General features: G+C 34.6%; 1 protein-coding gene across 1 annotated transcript in view; it reads right to left on the reverse strand.

Moving 5' to 3' along the window:
- Positions 1-25,555, reverse strand: part of LOC128660587 (inter-alpha-trypsin inhibitor heavy chain H3) — a 180,008-nt gene that overhangs the window by 15,873 nt on the left and 138,580 nt on the right. Inside the window, exons 13-17 of the mRNA XM_053714517.1 lie at positions 20,360-20,499; positions 14,765-14,919; positions 12,233-12,268; positions 9,898-9,966; positions 4,831-4,944 (exon numbers count right to left, since the gene is read on the reverse strand). Of these exons, the coding sequence (XP_053570492.1) occupies positions 4,831-4,944; positions 9,898-9,966; positions 12,233-12,268; positions 14,765-14,919; positions 20,360-20,499 (514 nt within the window). The remainder of the gene's footprint in view (positions 1-4,830; positions 4,945-9,897; positions 9,967-12,232; positions 12,269-14,764; positions 14,920-20,359; positions 20,500-25,555) is intronic.

Below are 25,555 nucleotides of genomic sequence, written 5' to 3' on the forward strand. Positions count from 1 at the left end.
AAAATACTCATTTGCCTAATAATTCTGCACTCCCTGTAGACTATATAAAATAAGCTAAGCACACAATATCGACTGTGATCACAGATATGCAGATTTGTTTAAGCTATAACAAGAGTCCAGCTTAAATAGTATCCCCCAGGCAAGGCAAAGCAATAGCGATTGACTGCGTTACTGTTTTTACGCTGAAATTACCATTTTTTTCAGCGTTAAAACCGTAACACAAAACTCGTAATCTAGGTGAATGATATTTAAAAGTTTGATGTACTTCTTACAATCTTATAGATGTGGAACTTGTTGCAAGATTACAAATTCAAAAACCAGTCAGAGGAGCACTCTTAGCAGTGATCAAATATAACTTTTATTCTTGACGATCATAAAAATCCACATCTATTGCACAAAGCGTACTCCTAGACTCGCTGACGCATTTCGGCTGAACAGCCGTAATCGTAGCTAAAGTCAATAGGCAAATTGAGGCCTTATATTTGATAAAATTAACACTCATTGATTAAAAACAAACTTGGAGTACCACTATCCACCCTCTTCTTTAATTATGACATGTATAGCGGATCCCTTTCCTGATATCCAATGAAATGTACATTCATACTATGAGTGATACAAAAAACTATTATAAAGTAATAAAATGAACTCCTATTTTTACTATGTATATAGTCACCTATATATAGTAAACAATCAATTAACAATTGTCATGTGTATATATTATGTTGATATAAATTAGTCACCTATGTACATTTAGCAGTAATTTATCATTTGTATATATATCCTATGTTCATATACATTACAACACATTGTACTTGGGACATTTGGTTAGGTTAATAGTCTTACCTATATGATTCAGAGCTAGTATATACACATTTCTAATATGGAAGAAAAGTAAAGACACAATCTCATATATATATAGAGACAAAAATAGAGACTCAAATGAAAATGGGAGGGGAAGGGGTATCCCTAGCTGTACACTACAGGGAGTGGTAAGCCCTTTTCATGTCATATAAAATCACATCCAACCACTGTGAAAGATGTTCAAACATGGAGCATATCCCACCAATGATCGGTCTGGCTTCAACATTTGTTATGGTTTCAATACTCATTGCAAGTTGCTTGCCTGGTATGTAACAATAAGTAATAAAGAACAAGTATTGGGTTTAGACTGTCCCTTTAAGTTAATTAATTCATTTTCATTATCATTTTTACCATTAAGGATAGATCATATCTGAATAATTTATGTGCTTTTATCCTTGAAATGAAGAGTTCTAATCCTAATCAGATACTAATTTATCCTTGTCTAATCAATATAATTGAATATTTGATTACTAATGTGCTGTTATTACTTACAGTTATTGGTAACATATTAATAATTTGTTGCAAATTTTAGCTTGTTGTAACTAAAAGGCAGGAAAGGAGATAATATCCTGAAACTATTTCCTTTTATTTGATAAAATCCACATGTTCTAGTATGGAAGACCAGTTATTAATACATAATCTGTGTCAGTGCCTTTAATAAATCATACAGTCAAACCATGGCTACTTATATTATTAAGATAATGCAATAACATAATAAATACAATATATATACAGGGAGTGCAGAATTATTAGGCAAGTTGTATTTTTGAGGATTAATTTTATTATTGAACAACAACCATGTTCTCAATGAACCCAAAAAACTCATTAATATCAAAGCTGAATAGTTTTGGAAGTAGTTTTTAGTTTGTTTTTAGTTATAGCTATTTTAGGGGGATATCTGTGTGTGCAGGTGACTATTACTGTGCATAATTATTAGGCAACTTAACAAAAAACAAATATATACCCATTTCAATTATTTATTTTTACCAGTGAAACCAATATAACATCTCAACATTCACAAATATACATTTCTGACATCCAAAAACAAAACAAAAACAAATCAGTGACCAATATAGCCACCTTTCTTTGCAAGGACACTCAAAAGCCTGCCATCCATGGATTCTGTCAGTGTTTTGATCTGTTCACCATCAACATTGCGTGCAGCAGCAACCACAGCCTCCCAGACACTGTTCAGAGAGGTGTACTGTTTTCCCTCCTTGTAAATCTCACATTTGATGATGGACCACAGGTTCTCAATGGGGTTCAGATCAGGTGAACAAGGAGGCCATGTCATTAGATTTTCTTCTTTTATACCCTTTCTTGCCAGCCACGCTGTGGAGTACTTGGACACGTGTGATGGAGCATTGTCCTGCATGAAAATCATGTTTTTCTTGAAGGATGCAGACTTCTTCCTGTACCACTGCTTGAAGAAGGTGTCTTCCAGAAACTGGCAGTAGGACTGGGAGTTGAGCTTGACTCCATCCTCAACCCGAAAAGGCCCCACAAACTCATCTTTGATGATACCAGCCCAAACCAGTACTCCACCTCCACCTTGCTGGTGTCTGAGTCGGACTGGAGCTCTCTGCCCTTTACCAATCCAGCCACGGGCCCATCCATCTGGCCCATCAAGACTCACTCTCATTTTATCAGTCCATAAAACCTTAGAAAAATCAGTCTTGAGATATTTCTTGGCCCAGTCTTGACGTTTCAGCGTGTGTGTCTTGTTCAGTGGTGGTCGTCTTTCAGCCTTTCTTACCTTGGCCATGTCTCTGAGTATTGCACACCTTGTGCTTTTGGGCACTCCAGTGATGTTGCAGCTCTGAAATATGGCCAAACTGGTGGCAAGTGGCATCTTGGCAGCTGCACGCTTGACTTTTCTCAGTTCATGGGCAGTTATTTTGCGCCTTGGTTGTTCCACACGCTTCTTGTGACCCTGTTGACTATTTTGAATGAAACGCTTTATTGTTCGATGATCACGCTTCAGAAGCTTTGCAATTTTAAGAGTGCTGCATCCCTCTGCAAGATATCTCACTATTTTTGACTTTTCTGAGCCTGTCAAGTCCTTCTTTTGACCCATTTTGCCAAAGGAAAGGAAGTTGCCTAATAATTATGCACACCTGATATAGGGTGTTGATGTCATTAGACCACACCCCTTCTCATTACAGAGATGCACATCACCTAATATGCTTAATTGGTAGTAGGCTTTCGAGCCTATACAGCTTGGAGTAAGACAACATGCATAAAGAGGATGATGTGGTCAAAATACTCATTTGCCTAATAATTCTGCACTCCCTGTATATAGTATTCCAAATTATGCAAAACTAGTAAATCCCTTCAATCTCTTAAAATAATCTTAGTTTAACAAACATTATTAGCATTATAAAAATAACATTAGTTACAGTAGCAGAAACATCTAAGAATTGAACATCTAAGGATGTATCTCTTTACATGTAATTAACGTGAATGACAAACCTTGTTAAAAAAGTTTGATGTCATAACTATACTTTGATATTTATATTGCATCTCATTTTTAATACTTAAAGGGACACTATACCCAAGCATTTTCTTTCATGATTAAGGTAGAGGATACAATTTATAACAACATTCTAATTTACTTCTATTACCTAATTTGCTTCATTCTTTAGATATACTTTAATGAAGAAATAGCAATGCACAAGGTGAACCAATCACAGGAGTCATCTATGTGCAGCTACCAATCAGCAGATACTAAGCATATCTAGATATGCTTTTCAGCAAAGAATATCAAGAGAATGAAGCAAAATAGATAATAGAAGTAAATTAGAAAGTTGTTTATGATTGTATGCTCTTTCTAAATCATGAAAGAACGAATTTGGGTTTCATGTCCCTTTAACTCTAACTTCTACTACTACTGACAACTCTTGAAATATTTTAAAACATGGCACTTATGCCAGCTATTTTCATAAAGGATTGTGATAAAGCAACTAAAATCTATTTTAGCAAGGTACTAGTGTTCATGTTATATGTACACAATAATGCCATTAAATGAGATTTCTTCTTTTGTTAACCTCTTTTACAAAAGCTCTTTGAGATTCATAAACTCACAGGGAAGAGCGAAGTTAACAGGGGAGCTCGCGATACATTTAGTGATAAGTCTCAGTATGTAGCAAATACAAATGAAACTGAAATGTTTTCACTACAATTTAAATTGCATTTGCCTCTAATTTAGTATACATTACTTTTCTGTCAGTCAAATAAATTAATTGTGTATTTTAAGCAAACTTCACCTGCATACAGCTGGGAAGACAAATCTGTGAGACCTGCTGGTATACACCACTTAGAAAATGTCATGAGAATTGTAAGATCAGACACATCCTGCAAACTTCCCTGTTCAACCAAGGAACTCTCCTGTTCCTCAAACTTTTCAGAAACTGTCAGCTTTATTTGACATAGAACAAATACAAGGTGGAAAGTCATTTGTAAAAGATATACAGAAATGTACAATCCTAATTTGTTAAAGTTACTCAAAAACTTTGAAAGCATAATTCGAATTTGTAAAATTGAAATCTTTTAATACACTGCTATATTCAGAATGTAACTGCTTTAAAAACAAAAACTAAAAAGTGCAAAGCTTAAATGTAATAAGACATAAAGGAATAAATCTGGTCTAAAGTAATATAAAATACAAAGCACAAATTTAAATGTAACAAAACTCTCATGTCACACAGTACTTGATTGTACTGGTTATGTCTCTTTTTCAAATCCAAAAATGCAGAGAATGCCTCTTAGAAAAGTATAAAAATATGCTTTTCTGGAATCTTGTGAGAGATCTTGCAGTTCTGCGGGATCATTTTAGCTCATCTCATCTAAGTGGAGAGATTTAGACCATTGTATATGTATGCAGTGATGTTTTTAAAGCATTCTTTTACCCACCACAAACTAAATTTAACTAAAAAAATGCAATTTTAGTTGTATTAAGATGTATCTTACCTAGCGTTGGGTCATTTACAAGACTGAACACCATGCCTTCCTTCCCTTGGATATTAAAGCAGAGAGAGTCATTCTTCTTTGGCACTCGAATAATGAAGTGAGGGTCAGAATCAACTGCAAATATTATGAAACAATTACATTTTCTAACAGTTGCACATATTAAAGGAATATTCTAGTGAACAATATGCTGGAGCTGTATAATCTCTGTGTATTGTTTTGCAAAACTTTGCAATTTACATCAAGTTAAAATGGGCTTTTTTAACTACAAAATAATCCATAGGATACTATTCCCCAGATTATCATTTAAACTTCAAAGATAATTTTATACCATTTAATATTTGCAGAATTTACAAAAAAATTTAATTTAAATAAGTCACAACATTATTATATAATGAAGTAATTCTCTAAGGGATAGGTAATGATTGGCATTCTAACTTTTGCATGTGAGCGAAAAGGTGTTTATTGTGGATCTTTGCACGCTTCTGAGTTAACCCCTTAATGACAACTGACGTACCAGGTACGTCATGCATTAACAACCAGTTAATGACAATAGACGTACCTGGTACGTCAGTTGTCTAAGAGAGTGCTGGAAGCGATCGCAATCGCTTCCAGCAGCTCTCAGGGTATTGCAGTGATGCCTCCATATGGAGGCATCCTGCAATACCTTTTCAGAAGACTCCGATGCAGAGAGAGCCACTCTGTGGCCCTCTCTGCACCGGTAGCGATGGTGCCGGTTCGTTGGTGGGTGGGAGCATAACAGGGAGGCGGGTGGGCGGCCCATCACTACCCGGCATCCGGTTCCTGTAAGTGCAATGTGCACGCCGGGTGCCGGGAGCGTGCGGGGGCGCGCGTGCGCCCGTGTGCGCGCGCAATTAGCTGGCCACTGACACCAATTAGGAGGGAAGAGGGGGGAAAAAAGAATTAAAAAAAAAAAAATATATAAGGATCTGGGAGGGGGAGGGGGTTGGGGTATTGTGGGGGGCTGCTACACTACAGAAAACATTAAAAATTGCAAAAAAGATAAAAAAAACACTTGTTTTTGGGGCAAATTGGGTACTGGCAGACAGCTGCCAGTACCCAAGATGGCGGCAATTAGGTAGGGGAGAGGGTTAGAGAGCTGGGGGGGGGGATCATGGAGGTTGGGGCTAAGGCAGGGGTCCATCACAGCTAAAACATTTTATTTTTTTTTATTAAAAAAAAAAAAACTCCTTTTATTTAGTACTGGCAGACTTTCTGCCAGTACTTAAGATGGCGGGGACAATTGTGGGGTGGGGGAGAGAAGAGAACTGTTTGGGAGGGATCAGGGGGTGGGATGTGTCAGGTGGGAGGCTGATCTCTACCCTAAAGCTAAAATTAACCCTGCAAGCTCCCTACAACCTACCTAATTAACCCCTTCACTGCTGGGCATAATTTACGTGTGGTGCGCAGCAGCATTTAGTGGCCTTCTAATTACCAAAAAGCAATGCCAAAGCCATATATGTCTGCTATTTCTGAACAAAGGGGATCCCAAAGAAGCTTTTACAACAATTTGTGCCATAATAGCACAAGCTGTTTGTAAATACTTTCAGTGAGAAACCTAAAATTGTGAAAAATGAATTTTTTTTTTTTGTTTGCTCGCATTTGGCGGTGAAATAGTGGCATAAAATATATCAAAATGGGCCTAGATCAATACTTGGGGTTGTCTACTACACTACCCTAAAGCTAAAATTAACCATGCAAGCTCCCTACAACCTACCTAATTAACCCCTTAACTGCTGGGCATAATTTATGTGTGGTGCGCAGCAGCATTTAGCGGCCTTCTACTTACCAAAAAGCAACCCCAAAGCCATATAAGTCTGCTATTTCTGAACAAAGGGGATCCCAAAGAAGCATTTACAACCATTTGTGCCTTAATTGCAGAAGCTGTTTGTAAATAATTTCAGTGGGAAACCTAAAGTTTGTGACAAAATTTGTGAAAAAGTGAACTTTTTTTTTTATTTGATGACATTTGGCGGTGAAATGGTGGCATGAAATATACCAAAATGGGCCTAGATCAATACTTTGGGTTGTCTTCTAAAAAAAAATATATACATGTCAAGGGATATTCAGGGATTCCTGGAAGATATCAGTGTTCCAATGTAACTAGCGCTAATTTTGAAAAAAAGTTGTTTGGAAATAGCAAAGTGCTACTTGTATTTATGGCCCTATAACTTTCAAAAAAAGTAAAGAACATGTAAACATTGGGTATTTCTAAACTCAGAACAAAATTTAGAAACTATTTAGCATAGGTGTTTTTTGTTGATTGTAGATGTGTAACAGATTTTGGGGGTCAAAGTTAGAAAAAGTGTGTTTTTTTCAATTTTTTCCTCATATTTTATATTTTTTTTATAGGAAATTATAAGATATGATGAAAATAATGGTATCCTTAGAAAGTCCATTTAATGGCGAGAAAAACGGTATATAATATGTGTGGGTACAGTAAATGAGTAAGAGGGAAATTACAGCTAAACACAAACACTGCAGAAATGTAAAAATAGCCATTGTCATTAAGGGTAAGAAAATTTAAAAATGGTCCGGTCATTAAGGGGTTAAACGTAAATGTGTTCACTCAAGCGTAATTTGAATTTAATGAGCCTCTGGATAGTGCGACTTCAGAGCTCTGGGTAGCTATTCTCCACAAAGAAGTTGCACAAAACACATCAAAAATACATTGAAAAGTACAGTTACACTTATGATAACACTATCTAATAAAAAGTATTTTAAAAAAATTGCAATAAAAAGTTATAAGGGCTCAAAAATATTAGGTCTCAAGTGTCAGAAAACAAAAAGGTCTGTAAAGGGCTTTAACATAGAGATGTCAAAATATGTATATATATATGTTTAAATACATATGTATACATATATAGACAAATATATATATATATATATATATATATATATATATATATATATATATATACAGTATATAGGAATAGATACATATTGTACCAAAATAACATCAGATATATAGAGAAATATGTATTTAAGAATAAATAGAACATATTATTCTATGTGAAGAACATTGGAATTTGAAATATTAATATTTCATGTTGGGTTAGCACACTTGAGAAAATGTAAACGGGTTAGCATGCGAGTATGAGAGTTAAGTTTTTCCACTTTTCGAGCTTCATTGAAATCCATGGGAGAATACCTTAACACGGTCGCGATATTTGAAGTTAGGCTTTTTGCGCACGTCTGGTTAGCTTTTTAATTTTAACTTGGAATATACGCACGCTACCCGACGCACGTAAAAAGCGGAGTTAATGCACAAGCGGGATCGATAAAAACAGTTCCAATCATAATCTAGCCCAAAATTGTATCTATTTTTTAACTTTTCTTTTTTTTTTCCTGCCATTAAGGTGAATGTACAAATGCAACATATATATTTTACACGGGGATGGAAAAAAATGAAAACTTTGGGAGATAATTTACATTTTCTTTTTTCTGTAGGAATGTAATTTAAAGAAGTTTTTAATGCTCCACCCATTATTTAACCCATTATACACTTCTTGTCCTTCTCTCTTAGAGCACATTTTATTTTAACTGAAATATTTTTTACCAACTGAATAATAAAGGTCATAATAATTAATCTCCTACAACGTGCCTGCTTTATAGGTCATTTACCTTCTTTAAATGACAAAAGGGAAAAAATCAGTAAAAGGACTCTATGATCTCTCCAGACATTTCATCTTTTTAAGATTCAAAAGCCCATATGTTATTTCATGTAGTTGGCTCATTTAAGCTCACAGAAATACAGAGAATGAATTAAGTACAAGGCAATTGCCCCCCCCCAACCAACCCTCCCCCCACAGCAAAGCTAGACTGGTTGGTTTCAGTGACAGACAGTGCTTGTGATCAGCACTCAGACAGTGATGGTGCACTGGAGCTTTACTAAAGCTTTTGGGGGCATATTTATGATGGTGCGAGTGGACATGATCTGATATAGCGGATCATGTCCGCTGCACATCGATAAATGCCAACAGCCTATGCTCTTGGCATTTATCATTGCACCAGCAGTTCTGGTGAACTGCTGGTGCAATGCCACACCGTGCAGCAGGGGGTGTCAATCAACCCAATAGTATTCGATCGGGTTGATTTCTGTCCGCCATTTCAGAGCAGGCGGACAAGTTATGGAGCAGCGGTCTTTAGACCGCTGCTTCATAACTACTGTTTCCGGCGAGCCAAACAAGGGGCATCAAGCTCCATACGGAGCTTGATAAATTGGCCCCTTGGTGTTTTTTAATAGAGTTTTCTTTTAGAGGCCAGCAGATGGCGCTGTTACAATTAGTATTCCCCTTGTTCCTCACAGGTGTTTACTCTCTAAGCCCCAGCAGGAACCTGCCCTGCAAATGTTGTACTTGACTAGGCAGGAAGGACATGTGTTGCTGCGTAGATGGGATAAGGCATTCATTATGTGAGTGGATTAGCTGTGTTTTTTTGTGCAGGGTTAGGTAAATAGAGCTGGCATTGTAAATGAAGCAATGCAATTATAGTGTAAATTCTCATAAGTGTGAGTGTGTTTATATGTCTGCGTGTATGTGTGTATATGTGTGTGAGTTTCTACATGTGTGTGAGTGTATGTGTATAGCACAGTGGAATCATGTTTTGTGGTCCAACGAGTCAACATTTCAAATAGTTTTTGGCAAAAACAGTTGTCGTGTTCTCCGGGCCAAAGAGGAAAAGGACCATACAAATTGATATCAGCATCAGGTCCAAAAAGCCAACGTCTTTTATGGTATGGGGGTGTGTCAGTGCCCATGGCGTGGATAACTTGCACATCTGTTAGGGCACCATTAATGCAAAAAGATATGTATACATTTTGGAGCAACATATGCTGCCATCCAGATGCTGTCTTTTCCAGGGACATCATTGCATTTTCCAGCGGGACAATGCCAAAGCACATTCTGCCCGGATTACAAGTGCATTGTTGCGTAAGCAGAGAGTGCGGGTGCTAGCATGGCCTGCCTGAAGTCCTGAACTGTGAATAAGAATGTGTGGTGTATTATGAAGCACAAAATAAGGTAAAGATGGCTCTATAGAAAAACTTACCAAAGCTTGTAGGATATGAAGGTGCACTTGCATATGCATATGAAGGTACATATGAAGGTACACTTGGAACTGTATGGAAATAAAAATCAGTTATCAAACAATATCAATAACATATTAATGCATATTAAAGTAATTGTTTTTTATATTCATGGTTTAGATCAGCAGTGAAGCATTACTTGGCAAAGGACTTGCATACAACATGTAATTTAATTTTGTTTACAGAAGTGGATTGTTTATAAAATCAAGTACAAGCTTTGTCATCTGAATTTTTTTAATCATATTTACCTGGTCTGCCAACAATGGCATATAAAGGGGGGGGGGGGTACAGGGCAATTTGTTTAAAGGGATACTCAAGTCAAAATAAACTTTTATGATTCCAAAAGAGCATGCATTTTAAAGACACTTTCCAATTTACTTCCATTATCAAATTTTGAACAATTTCTGGGGAACAAGATTCTACTGAGCATGTGCACAAGCGCACAGGGTATATGTATGCTAGTCTGGGAGAAAAAGAAATATGCTGCTTATTTGAAATTCAGAGTAAGTGCTATTGCTTTATCTTTTCATTGTGCACTTGTAAATTATGTAATTCTACTGCATTGAGTGGTCCTTTAAGTGCTAACTTTGTACAAATAAAACAATATAGATTTTAATCAAACAAAACATGGCCTGTATATTAAACTATTTTCTCCTTTTAGTAATGGGGTATCTCTAAATAAGACTACTGCTTTTCATTTCTCACTTTTTAAATTGCATGTTGTAGTTGTTTGCCTGTATATAAACAACTAGCTGTTGCCCGCAGCTTTGCTCACATGAATTTTGTGATTTGTAAAAATAAAAAGCGACCACTTGCAACAACGTGTGCCCTCATGTGTGTGCCTATTCGGGTTGCACGCTCGCTGACATGAACTTTGTGTGTTTTCGTTAATTCTCCATCTTTCTTGTACATGGGCACCAATCAGCTAAGTTTTGGGTGGGGGGCCCACTTGGCACATCAAAAATATGTTATTATTATTCTATTTACAATTACTTTAATATTACATTTTTGAAATCATATATTATGACTCAACTGTCAGATGTGAAAAGAGAGTATTCATTTTTTAGTGATATCCATATCTTGAGAATTACTGATGTTAGAAGCAAACCATTTGGCCTGTAAACCTACTTTATAATGAAGATTTGAAATTATACTTTTAACTTTTCTAACATTTTTCAGTTTTTGAGATTTAGGTGTCCTCTTAAATGTCCCCCCTTAAGTGGATTCACAGGAAATGGTAAAAAAAAAGTGTTTCTTTATTTTTAAAGGAAAATGTAAATACCAATTTTCAAGTCTGTAACATCTTTGGTTTTTGAGATATAGGTATCCTCATAAATCACCCCCCCCTTTTCACCCCCCTCAAGTGGATTTTCAGGAAATGGTAAAACACGTGTTTCTTTAGTTTTAAAGGAGAAGGTAAATACCAATTTTCATGTCAGTAACATCTTCGGTTCTTGAGAAATAGGTATTGTCATAAATCACCCCCCTTTTCACCCCCTTTAAGTAGATTTTTTGGGAAATGGTAAAACACCCCCTTTGTTTACCTCCATAGGGATGTACTTTCCAAAAATCCTTCATTAGTGGGTGCCTACGTCATTAAAACATACCTTCCAAATTTTATGTTCCTAGGTTAAACGGTTTGAGCTGGGTGGATGAGTCAGTCATTCAGTCAGGACTTCTTTTATATATAAAGATATCAGCAACCAGTGCAAAACATTCTAATCAGATATCCATGATGGACAAAATGTGTTGTATTTATAGAGTGTTTACTGTCCCTTTTTAATTTCAGATGAATAAAATACAGTTGTTTACCAGTCACTAGAATGTCTGTGCTATATTTCTGTACTGTTTATACGTTTAGTGCTTTACAGTTTCTGTTTCTAACTTTTAATTTTAACCATGATATTTTTATTGCTGCATTTTAATACCTTAAAACATTTCTTAAAAATTAAAAAGACAAAATTATATATAAACAATGTACTAATATGTTTTCAAAGTTGATTGCACTTGAAGTCTGAAGTATTTTCAAAGTATTATTTCAACAACATGCAAAAAAAGAGTGATTTGTGAAAAATGTGCCTTAAAATATAATGTTGTGGGGTATAATGTGTGTCAAATTTACAAGATTAACTTATTTTTCAAATTTTATTTATCACATGGAATGTAATTCATTTGCCATTTTTAATTTGAAAATAATCAACCAGTTTTTCACAAAAAAATTTTCTCTCTTATACACATAAACATACATATTTTTCAGTTACAATAATGAATGAATGAATGAATCAAAAGTCAACCTACCATAGCTGTTGCTGAATCGAGAACTATCAGACTGACCTATCCAAAAAAGTTACATAAGAATAAAAAACATTATAAAATAGAAACATTAAACACTAAGTAAAAATGAGTAAATGTAGTGCTTATTTTTTTTAAGACTTTAATTAAATAAAAGAGTAAAAAATGGGACAGTAAACGCTGAGAAAAATGGGACATAATTCTGGGGAACTGCTTGTGCAATTCTGCCTCCTGCAGACCGCTAGCAGGGGGTGTCCATCAACCTGACCATATGAGATTGGGTAGATTGATGTCCGCAGCCTCAGTGGAGGCGGAGAAGTTAAAGAGCAGCTGTCTTATTAACTCCTGTTTCCAGCGATCCTGAAGACTCACACAGAAACAGGGGAATTCAGGACCATTCGGCCCTTAATAAATTGGCCCCTAAATGTGGTTGAATGGTGTGATCGGACTCGCTCTGATTAGAAAGTGAGCCCATGATGCACTATTTTTTTTTTTTTTAAATGCTACACAGAATTACGGATTTGCACAAAAGTTAAGTATAGTTTTTGGTGACAAATTATGCATTTAAAAAAAAAATTAAACAAAAGTATATCCTATTGTTACATAACTATGCACATAGTAAAGAATTATTTAATATTTTCCCTACATTTACTGTGCCTTTAATGTATAGAGTCTGAACATGAAACATCTCCTCACACACTTGTCATTTACAGCCTTTCTTATATCAGAATACTTCTCTCATATACGAATGCTTGTCCATATGTTCATGTTGCTATGTCCATTGGTTTGATAAAGTCCATGCATATTCAAATTTGAATTATCTCAATAAACGTTCAGTTTATATTATGTTTATGTTCAATGATTTTTTTTAATTTTTCAAGTCATTTCATTAATTAGTTTGCTTAAAGGCACCCTTAAAAATTCTCTAATGCATATGAAAGGGGGGAATAATTGAACATATTAAGAATACCTTTCCATGAATAAAGGTTTAGTTAAAGCTGCTTAAACTAGTATTATAATAATAATAATAATATCAGGAAATATGTATTTATTGACAACGGATCCCTAGGAACATCTTGCTTACTGGCTGATAAGAACAACTGTGCATGTGCATCATGGAGAGAAACACCTCCAGAAGTATGAAGGCTACAAATAAAAAATACTTTAACGTGACATTGTTTTTCCTGTTCCTTTAAGCAGTGTACTTTTATTATTATGTTTTTTTAATTTTAAATTCAATTAATTCTTGTACACATTGGGCCAGATTATGAGTGGCGGGCTAACAGTTACACGGCCGTATTAGTTGAAAGTAAATGTGAACGTGTGAGTGCAATTGAGATTTACATTATAATGATTGTCATGACCTCAGAGTACTGATAAACTGTTATGCAAAACAAAAAAGTGTCACAAAAGACATGAAACATATATTTAAAAGTAAAGTTACACTCATAATAACACTATGTATTAAAATTATTTTAAACAAAATTTTGCATTAAAAAGTTATAACTGCTCAAAGATATGAGGTCATTAACATAAAGGTACTTGTCTAAATATGAATGTGTATATATATATATATATATATATATATATATAATTTTTTTAACAAAAAATGGGTTACAAAAAAGAAACAAAATTTATATTTAATTAACTTCCCTTTCAATAAACCAATCAATAAGTACAATTGCAATCCAAAATTCCAGGAAAGCAACCATGAAAAATATACAATCATCATCAGGCAGTAGTTGACCTTGGCCAATCAGAGCTTAAGTCAGCTCCAACTGTCCAATCAGAGCACAAAACAGGAGCCTATAGTAACAACATGTTAATACTCCAATCCATTATATATCTTCAGGGAAAGTAATTAGATTAGTCAAGTATTATATGCTGCTTCCATCTTCAATATACCGTTTCAAGTTTCAAGTTGCACAGTGTTTAATATTTAATAATCAGTTATACAATGTTTATATTAGTGCTATCTTTAATTATACTACAAAGCCGGCATCTCTCCTAGGAAATAGTTGATATTTTTACTTAAAAAACAATTAAAGGCAAAGATAACCATAACTATAGAAAGAAAACTGAAAATATATGAAATGCCATTTTGGGTCTGACTAAGAATGTATCAATATTATTCATGGTGATAAATATACCAAGACACTGATTAGATATAAAGAAAGGGGTATATAAAATTAAATATTATTTTTGTGTAAGGTTAAGCTAAATTATTACACTATTTCTTTTTATCTAGTTGAACAGATATATGATTCCAAATTTAATTTATTCTCATAACAGTGTAATTTTCATTTTTATTGGCCTAATGATCAACAACTCGTCGACAAGGAGAAAAATCACACAAAATCTTTGGGGATGTAGGTGTCTCTCCTTCACTTAAATAACTCTATATAGCCAGATAAGAATCACCAAGGCTAAAATTCACCTCTTAAAAATTACTTGGGGGACCTTGCCGCACTGACAAGATGTCTTAGATCATCTTGCCAGAATGGAGATCATTGGTATATATAAAACAGAAAACAATACCTTCCACAAATTTATCAGCTATCAACTGTTCATCTTCTTTTTCTTCAGGTTTTGTAACAACCATTGATGTCAATGGAGTCACAAATTTATATTTCAGTGATAGTTCAAGGGCTTTTTCTGTTAAATTTTGTTTCTCTGATGGATCAGCATAAATTCTAGGGATAAATCAATTATTAAATAATTAGATAAATAAAAATATTAACAATTAAACACCTTTAACATTATCATTAATAACACTAATCCACATGGTTTACAAAATGTGTTGCTATCTGAGTATAATAATATATAAATTTAGCTAAAAACAATTATTGGTTATTAGTTGTATATAATTCCTAAATATTACATGCATTTATGTGGAAAATATACAGCAACAATAGCTATAAATCTCTCTTAAGATTGTAATATTATTATCTAACATTTTTATTCATATTTTAAGGATAATTGAAGATAGTCATTGGAACTGAGAATTAATTGGTGAAAGCGTTGTTTCTGAGAACAACATTTATTTGTCTTACTATATCAGTTATATAGTTGACATCAAATTATTACACTGAGGGGTGGATCACAATCTGTGCCATATTACAAGTGGTGCCCAATTTAGCACTTTCGCTCGGGCGTAAAGTTTCCTAGAACTAATCTTTTTCTATGCATTGGGTAGTGCATATTACAAGTTGAAAGTAAAAGGTTTTTTGCACAAGCAAAAGCCAACATGTGCTAACCAAAGAACTTTGGGATATTGCGACCGCCTTAATGTATTTTCTCCATAGAAGTAAATGAAGAGCATAGTAGAGCAACTATCGCTCGTGCGCTAACACGACAGGAGTTATTGATATTTCACATTCCAATGTTCTTTGCATACAGAACAATGTAATTTTCATTGTAAATATATATATATATACAGTCATGGCCTATGATATTGGCATTCCCGCATTTCTGTCAGATAATGCACGACTTTGTCAAGAAAATTGTTGCAATTACAAATGTTTAGGCATTCTCATGTTTATTTCTTTTGTTTGTATTGGTATGACACAAAAAAGTGGAGAAAAAAAAAGCCAAATCTGACACATTCCATGCAAAACTCAAAAATGGACTGGATAAAATTATTGGCACCTTTTCAAAATTGTAAGAAATAAATGCATTCCAAGTTTGTGATGCTCCTGTTTGTAATTAAACTCACCTGTATAAATTACCGGTTTCTGACAACATAGAAATCACACCGGAAACTAGTTAAAATGGTGAAAAATGTACTCAACCTTTCTGTTATGTGTCTCTGTGTGTTATGTGTCTCTGTGTGGATAAAAGAAAGAGCAGCAAATAATTGTCTGAGGATTTGAGAACAAAAATTGTGGAAAAGCATGGACAATATCAAGGTTACAAGTCCATCTCCAGAGATCTAAATGTTCCTGTGTCTACTGTGCTCAATATTGTTAAGAAGTTTACAGCCCATGGCACTGTAGCTATCTCCCTGGACGTGGACTAAAGAGAAAACATGATCAAAGATTGGAACAAAGGATTGTTCGAATGATGGATGAGGAACCTTCCAGAAAAATTCAAGCTGACCTTCAGGCAGGGTACAAATGTGGCTGCTCGCACTTTACTACACCTTTTGAATGAAAAAAAATGCTATGGTAGGAGACCCAGGAGGACCCCACTGCTGACACAGAAATATAAAAAAAGCCAGATTGGAGTTTTCCAAAAACTTCCCTGAGGAAGCCAAAATTCTTTTGGGAGAATGTGCTGTGGACAGAAGAAATTAAATTACAGCTTTTTGAAAAAGCCCATTATTCTACTGTTTTTAGAAAAAGAAATTAGGCTTTTAAAGAAAAGAACACAGTCCCTAACGTCAAACATGGTGGGGTTTCACTGATGTTTTGGGGTTGCTTTACTGCTTCAGGCACTGTATGTCTTGACTATGTGCATGGCATTATGAAATCTGAAGACTACCAAATAATTCTGTGTTGCAATGTAGGGCCCATTGTCAGAAAGTTGGGTCTCCATCAGAAATCATGGGTCTTACAGCAGGACAATGACCCAAAGCACACGTCAAAATGCACCCAGAAATGGTTTAAGACATAGCACTGCAGAGTACTAAACTGGCCAGCAATGAGTCCAGATCTAAAATCCCGTAGAGCACCTGTGGAGAGATCTCAAAACAGCAGTTGGGAAAAGGAACCCTTCCAATCTGAGAGACCTGAAGCAGTTGGCAAAAGAAGAGTGGTCCAAAATTCCAGTAGAGAGGTGTAAGAAACTCATTTTTTTTCCAAAGGGTGTGCTACCAAATATTATATTGAGGGTGCCAATAATTTTGTCCTGTCCATTTTTGTGTGTATTGTGTGGAATGTGTCAGATTTGGCTTCTTTTTTCTCCACTTTTTTTGAGTCATACCAATACAAATAAAAGAAATAAACATGAGAATGCCTAAACATTTGTAATTGCAACAATTTTCTGGGCGAAGTGGTGCATTTTCTCACAGAAATGCATGACTGTATATATATATATATATATATATATATATATATATATATATATATATATATACTGTGTATATATATATATATATATATAGAAACATAGATATTGACGGCAGATAAGAGCCATAGGCCCAGCAAGTCTGTCCGACCTTACCTAACAGTATAAACTTATCTAGTTCGTAGGATGTCCCATGCATTTTTAAAGTCCCCCACAGTGTTTGTTGCTACTACCTCTTGAGGAAGTTTATTCCATAAATCAATCACTCTTTCTGTAAAGAAGTGCTTCCTCAAATTACTCCTGAATCTACTACCCTTTAGCTTGAGCTCATGACCCCTTGTTCTTGAATTTTCCATTTTATGTAAAATACCCACAGCCTCAGTTTTACTAAACCCTTTAATGTACTTGAAAGTTGCTATCATATCACCTCTTTCCCTTCTCTCCTCTAAGCTATGCATATTTAGGTCATTGAGCCTATCCTGCTAAGTTTTATTTTTTAGACCATGTACCATTTGGTAACCCTCCTTTGCACAGATTCAAGTTTGTTAATATCCTTCTGAAGATATTGTCTCCAGAACTGCACACAATACTCAAGATGAGGCCTAACTAATGATCTATAAAGTGGCATAAGAACCTTACTATTTCTGCTGCAAATACCTCTACCAATACATCCAAGTATTCTGCTAGCCTTACTTGCTGCATTACTACATTGTTTACTAAGTTTTAAATCATCTGAAATAATAATTCCCAAGTCCTGTTCCTCATCTGTAACAGTCAGTAAAGTGTCATTGAGTATGTAATTAACATTTGGATTTTTCTTCCCTAAATGCATTATTTTACACTTTGCTGTGTTAAACTTTAGGTCCCAGTCGTTTGTCCAATCCTCCAATTGTTGTATATCACTTCTCATTTTGTCTATCCCCCCTGGAACATCCACTCTGTTACAAATGTTTGTATCATCTGAAAAGAGACATACTTTCCCCTGTAGCCCTTTGCTGATATCGCAGATAAATATGTTAAACAAAACAGGCCCCAGAACTGACCCCTGAGGAACACCACTAGTAACAGCCCCCTCTGCTGAATGAACTCCATTTACTAAGACACTTTGTTTTCTGTCCTTAAGCCAGCATATATATGTGTGTGTGTGTGTGTGTGTGTGTGTGTATGTGTGTGTATACCTGTATATATATTCCTGTAGATATGTAGGTATAGATATCTATTTTCCATTAACATTATCAGATATAAATAGAAATATATATTTAATAATAAAAATGTAATTTCTTTTTGTGAAGAACATTGGAACGTAAAATATGCGTATAGCGCTTCTCATTTTGCACTTAAGGTCTAATTTGTTGTTGGTTTAGTGCGCATGAAGAATTTCTAACCTCAATGCGAGTTACTGAAATATTAAATATAAAAAAATAATAATAATTATTAAAAGCTATTCTACAATTCTAAGCAAGTATGTCTCTCTGGGTTTTCATAAGACATTTACTCTGGAAGTGACACTACCGTGTTGTCAGCGGTGGTGATGACATGGCTAATATAATTAAAGTTAAAACCCAATATATCTACTATATTCCAAGGAGATAGAATACTAATTCCCTATAGTCCTATATACGTGCTTGGAAACTACCCTTTGGGAACTATCTACTATTTTTTTATTTATATAGACATACCCCATAGCCATTACATTTTGATAAGACATATGTATATATCTATTACAACTGCAAACCTACTAAGCATATTGATTAGTATACATGGTGACCAGGGAGTCTGATGCTTGGACTAGCTCTTTCTCATATACTTATATGTATGCAGTGAGGTTTTAATCTAGAGCGCTTTATTGCTTCATGGCTGCTTTTATAATCTATTATTTCCACAGTAGATTTCAAGATGGTTATAGTGGTTTGCTGGCTACTGTATAGGTATGCTAAGTTCTCTTACGGAACCAGCAGGGGTATATAGCCAAATTTTAGAACTATAACCTGACTCTTATTACAATGGTCTCCTTTAGTTTAATATTAATTAATTGCTGAATAGTGTTGTCCCATAGGTATACATATGTATGTATGTATATATATATATATGTATATATATAATATATATATATATATATATATACCACTCTCCTATATGTTCCACTAATTTAACTCAACATGAGCATCTACACAGAAGTTATATATTTAAAGGCTCTTATTCCCAACTAAGAAAATACATGATTATTCTCTGCCCGCCCTCCCATATATATAGAATTCTGGCACTATGTGATTATGCCAGAGAATTCTTGTGCGGTTACCCTTGAAACATACCACACTTAAAATTAATATCTTCCTAATAACCCAGAATCAGGTGGCTCAGGTACATACTAGCTTAACATTTTTAGTTTTTATATATTGTAAGCCACAATTTGCTGTCCGTTTATTACACTATTCTGGGTTTCAAAAGTATCAAAAGTTTAAAAAGCTTACAAATGTTATACTCTTTATATCATATATATGGTGTGCATTACTACGTTTATTCTTTTTATGATTTTATATAGAATGAAAGAAATACAAAAATGTGAAGTTAATTTCTAGTATATTTTGCATAAATGTGACGTAACAGATTTGACTATTTATTGTGGCAATATGATTGATATGTTTTTTCTTTGTATATGTATATGACATCTGTAATATAATTTGTCTGTTACATTACATATTTAACCTCAATAAAAATTATAAAAAAAAACCCAAAAAACTATTATACATAATGTAAAAAATTGTCTTGTAACACTTGCAAAGATGCCAAAATGGACATTTTGGGAATTTATCAAGTGTCTTTAGGTGTTGATTTAGGCAAACTGGTCTCAAACACCTATTGAAAAGTAAAAGGTACCAAAAACATTTTAGCTCCATGCTATTGTGTCGCCGTTTTCAGCCTGAAAACTTGTCAAAAACAAATTAGCTAATAGATTGTGATTGACGCCTGAGTTAGTAGCAAACTTTTGCAAACGGTGGCACTGTATTTTACAATCTAGAAATTGTTTTGCATCGCCCACTGCTTGTGTTATTGAGCAAAAAAGAAAAAGAAAAGTATCTTTTACATTTATTTATCTCCATTCAATGCAGATTTAGATTAATTTACCGTTTTTCTAGCAGCTGTTGGATAGTAAGATATGCCCAAAGTCTCTCAATATAGTCCCCAAATATATATTCCTGTTGTTTCAGAGCATCATCTTTATTCTGGAGGTCTATATTTTCTGTATATTTTATTAAATCATTTGCCTATATCAGAAATATAAAAAGATCAATAATCGCTAAAAATAAATAATATGCTTTAGTTTAAGTTCAAATGAAGATTACATTAACAGCCCCCTTCTCCAGATACTTACAACTCCTGACTGTAGAGACAGATTAGCAGTAACTATAATTCTTTACAGTTTGAAGTAAATACATGCAATATTTCTTGAGTTAATTAAAAGTTAAAGAGATGGTAATGTAATTCTATTATCTAATTTGCTGTGTTTTCTTGGTAACTTTTGTCAAAATGCATACTTAGGTAGGCTCAGGAGCAGGAGTGAACTACTGGAAGCTAACTTTTGATTGGTGGCTGCACATATATATCTCTTCTCATTGGCTTACTGATGTGTTCAGCTAGCTCCCAGTAGTGTATTGCTGCATCTTCAACAAAGGATACCAAGAAAACAAAGGAAGCTAATTTAATATCCAGCAACATAAACGTTTTTTCCCTGTAAGAGCTATCAAATTGTGGAACTTATTGCCTAAGGAGGTAGTGAATGCCAATACCTTAGATTCATTTAAAAATGGATAAATATATTTCTGGTTAGAAACAGAATTCATTGATATGATTGCTTGTGTTAAACGGGTCACCTTCTTTAATGGAATTAAAGTATGCTCAGTTGGAGCTTTTTTATAATAAATAATAATAATATATTCTTAAGTAGAATCTGTATAGATTTAACTCTATGGAATTCTGTCTTCTTCCAACCTCATCTACTACACTCACCAGCCACTTTATTAGGTACACCTGTTCAATTGCTTTGTAACACAAATTGCTAATCAACCAATCACCTGGCAGCAACTTAATGCATTTAGGCAGCTAGACGTGGTAAAGATGACTTGCTGAAGTTCAAACCGAGCATCAGAATGGGTAAGAAAGGGGATTTAAGTGACTGGCATGGTTGTTGGTGCCAGATGGGCTGGTCTGAGTATCTCAAAAACTGCTTATCTACTGGGATTTTTACACACAACCATCTCTAGGGTTTACAGAGAATGATCTGAAAAAGAGAAAATTTCCAGTGAGTTGCAGTTGTGTGGCCGACAATGCCTTGTTGATGTCAAAGGTCAGAGGAGAATGGGCAGACTGGTTTGAGATGATAGAAAGGCAACATTAACTCCAAAAACCACTTGTTACAACCAAGGTATGCAGAATACCATCTTTAAATGCACAACACTTTGAACCTTGAAGCAGATGGGCTACAGCAGCAGAAGACCACATCGGGTGCCACTCCTGTCAGCTAAGAACAGGAAACTGAGGCTACAATTCTCACAGGGTCACAAAACATGGACAATACTTGGTCTGATGAGTCTCGATTTCAGCTGCAACATTCAGATGGTAGGGTCAGAATTTGGCATAAACAACATGAAAGCATGGATCCATCCTGCCTTGTATCAACGCTTAAGGCAGGTGGTGGTAGTGTAATGGTGTGGGGGAAATTTTCTTGCCACACTTTGGGCCCCTTAGTACCAATTGAGCATCATTTAAATGCCATGGCCTACTTGAGTATTGCTGCTGACCATGTCCATCCCTTTATGACTACAGTGTACCCATCTTCTGATGGCTACTTCCAGCAGTATAATGCACCCTGTCACAAAGCTCAAATCATCTCATACTGGTTTCTTGAACATGAAAATAAATTCACTGTACTCCAATGGCCTCCAGATCTCAATCCAATAGAGCACCTTTGGAATGTGGTGGAACAAGATAGTCACATCATGAATGTGCAGCCTACAAATCTGCAGCAACTGCGTGATGCTACCATGTCAATATGGACCAAAATATCTGAAAAATGTTTCAAACACCTTGTTCGATCTATGCCACAAAGAATTAAGGCAGTTTTGAAGGCAAAAGAGGGTCCAACCCACTACTAGCAAGGTGTACCTAATAAAGTAGCCGGTGAGTGTATGTTACCATATAAATTTTATAATATAGGTAAATTGAAAAGTTGTTTAAAATTATATGCTCTGATATTAAGTATGAAAATGAATGTGGGTTTTGTATCCTTTTAAGGGTGTTTTTCATTCTGCTGTATTTAAAATGGTGGTGCACGAAGTATACTTAAATACAGATTTTAAACAGATATAGATTTTACATATATATTACAAAAAAGCTTCAATTAAAAACTGAAATGTATCCATATTTATTATAATTTTGGCTGGAATCTCCCTTTATAGTCTGTGTTCCAAAACTTTACCCTTTCCCTAGTAGTACCGGAGATCACTATTAGAACAGTGATTTCTTATATTTAAGAGTGATCTTCAGTATTTTATATCATTAAAATTAAACTATTCCTCTTCCCAAACGAGGGTTCTATGCTGATTGGCAATAGGTTTGGTCTTCTCCTGAATCAGTCTTATATGTCCTGGTTGTTTGAGTTAGTAAACAATCCTGAATGAAGTAGAATGTGCCAGTGTAACAGGTTAGTTCTCTTAGGATACTATTGGAACTTCTTACAATACATTTGAAAATAGAAGTACATTGGAAAAATAATATTGTATGTTCTATCCGAATCATGGAAGACAATTCTTGTGTTTCATGTCCCTTAAGTTACTAACTCTTTGGAAAACCTTTTTAAAGAATCCACAAAGAAAGAGTTTTGTAGGACAGTGAATTGATGTTAAATGAGGAATCCCAATGGGTAAGATAGAAAATTAATAAACCAATGATCAACACACTGTATTTTTTTAGGAGCAATATAAAAATGACATTATAGGTGATATAATTTCTCAGTCATTTTCTACAAACTAAACTTATTTTCTTCAGGTACATAATAAGGTTCCAGAAGAAGTGGGCAACTCATAGACTGACACATTCGCTCAGCTTGTACGAGAAATAGCTGAGCTCTTAAACAATTAAGTGCTTTTTCATTCTTATCTTTTTTTCTGAGCCATATTGTGGGTGGTTTATTAATTTAACTTTTATTCCATATGTTATACGCAGATATGTATACAGTATATATATATTTAGCAAAACATTAAAGATTTATTGTTAAACTTCTATATTTTTAATACAAAATAGTGTGACCTAGCTCATGGGCTGGCAACATTTTTAGAAGTGCTGTCCTAATATAATAGTATAAAATGACCCTGTGTCGGCCCTATTTTCTGTAAAAAGTTTTAAAATAAAAACCACATATAATAATCATAATAATGAAAAAAGAACAAAGATCAGATTGGACTTCTGGTTCTGCAGCCATTATGATATCCACATCAGACCATGTCCCTCTGTAACCCTATAGCCACATCTCTTAGTCACCTAGCCCTACAGTTACTCTGTCAATCCCTAACCTTAAAGGGACATGAAACACAATTTTTTTTTTCCATAATTTAGACAGAACACATTTTAAATGTACTTCTATAATCTAATTTGCTTCATTCTCCTGGTATCCTTAGTTGGGAGCTAGCTGCTGATTGGCGGCTGCACAAAAATTCCCCTTATCATTGGTTCACCAGATCTGTTCAGTTTGTGCCCAGTAATGCATAGCTGCTCTTTTAACAAAGGATACCAAGATTATATAATCCAAGGAAACGTGTGTCCGGTGATCAAATAGAAAATGAAAAAGTCACTCCAAATCTAGTTTGGTGTATTTCTTTAAAAATTATGTCTGTATATATATATATATATATATATATATAAATATATATATATATATATATATATATATATATATATATATATATATATATATAAACAATAGATAGTTAGAGCCCAGCACCATAAATTTCAATAGTGGCTTCCAGCCTGTGTGCCGTTACTGTGGAGTATCAGCCACACTCCAAAAAATACAGTCCATGTATACAAAAGTGTAACAGCACCACAACACAGTCTTGCTTCTTTAAAGGTGAAAAATTCTTTTATTAGGGTACAACAACCATAAAAAGGCGACGTTTCAGACCTACATGGTCCTTATTCATGCATAATTAAAAGACAAATGAACAAACATTTAAAAAGGGGTAACTGAGCCAATCAGGGTTTGATGCTGAAAGCTAATTGATTTAACTCATACCTGTCCAGGTATTGCAATTTTCCTTACCTAAGAGCCCCCTAGTGGCACCAGAGCACACAACATATTAAAAAGAGAGAAGAAGAAAAAATGTCTCATAAAAACAAATACAAATCATAATCCCTATTCAGACCATAAGGGTGTAAAGTATTCAAACGTTTAATCCACCAAACTTCTTTTTGCTTTAACTTTAATTCCCTATTACCCCCTCTTCTATGCATGGGGATATGGTCTATGATTTGGAAGCGAAGTTGGCTAACTGTATGTCCCATCTGTGTGAAATGTGCAGATACAGGTAATGATAGATCTTTAGATTTAATAGAGGCCTTATGTTGGCTGAACCTATCCCTGGCGGCCTGGGTGGTCTCGCCAATATAGCAAAGCCCACATGGGCATTTAAGTAGATAAATTACATAGTTGGTCTGGCATGTATATAATCCATTTATAGTATATTGTTTCCTTTTATCATTCTGTGCCAGGTATTTGCCTTTTATTATAGAATTACATCGAGCACAATGAAGACAGGGATAACATCCCTTATTTGGTGTGGTTAAGTAATTAACATTAGATGATTTAGCAGTACCTATATCAGCACTAACAATATTGTCCCTAAGATTTTTAACCCTTCTGTATGAGGGCATTGGGGGTAATTTGAAAGATTCTACTTCTGGATTATAATTTAATAGTAAATGCCAATACTTTCTTACTATTCTAAAAACATCACTGCTCAGATCACTATATTCCATAGAAAAGACCAATCTATTAGATCCATTGTTGTACCCTAATAAAAGAATTTTTCACCTTTAAAGAAGCAAGACTGTGCTGTGGTGCTGTTACACTTTTGTATACATGGACTATATATATATACAAAGGGTTTACTGAGATCTGCAATCTTATAATATGTGCCTAGAAAATAATATAGCCAACGATAGTGCAAAACTATATCTAAAATACATCCAAAACTTCTGCTTACCAGAAGTTAGTTGATATTGCTTGGGCACTCTTTATACTTAGCCAATGAGCACTAAAGAGTTCTC

This window comes from Bombina bombina, chromosome 5, assembly GCF_027579735.1.
Source record: "Bombina bombina isolate aBomBom1 chromosome 5, aBomBom1.pri, whole genome shotgun sequence".
NCBI classification, from domain to species: domain Eukaryota; kingdom Metazoa; phylum Chordata; class Amphibia; order Anura; family Bombinatoridae; genus Bombina; species Bombina bombina.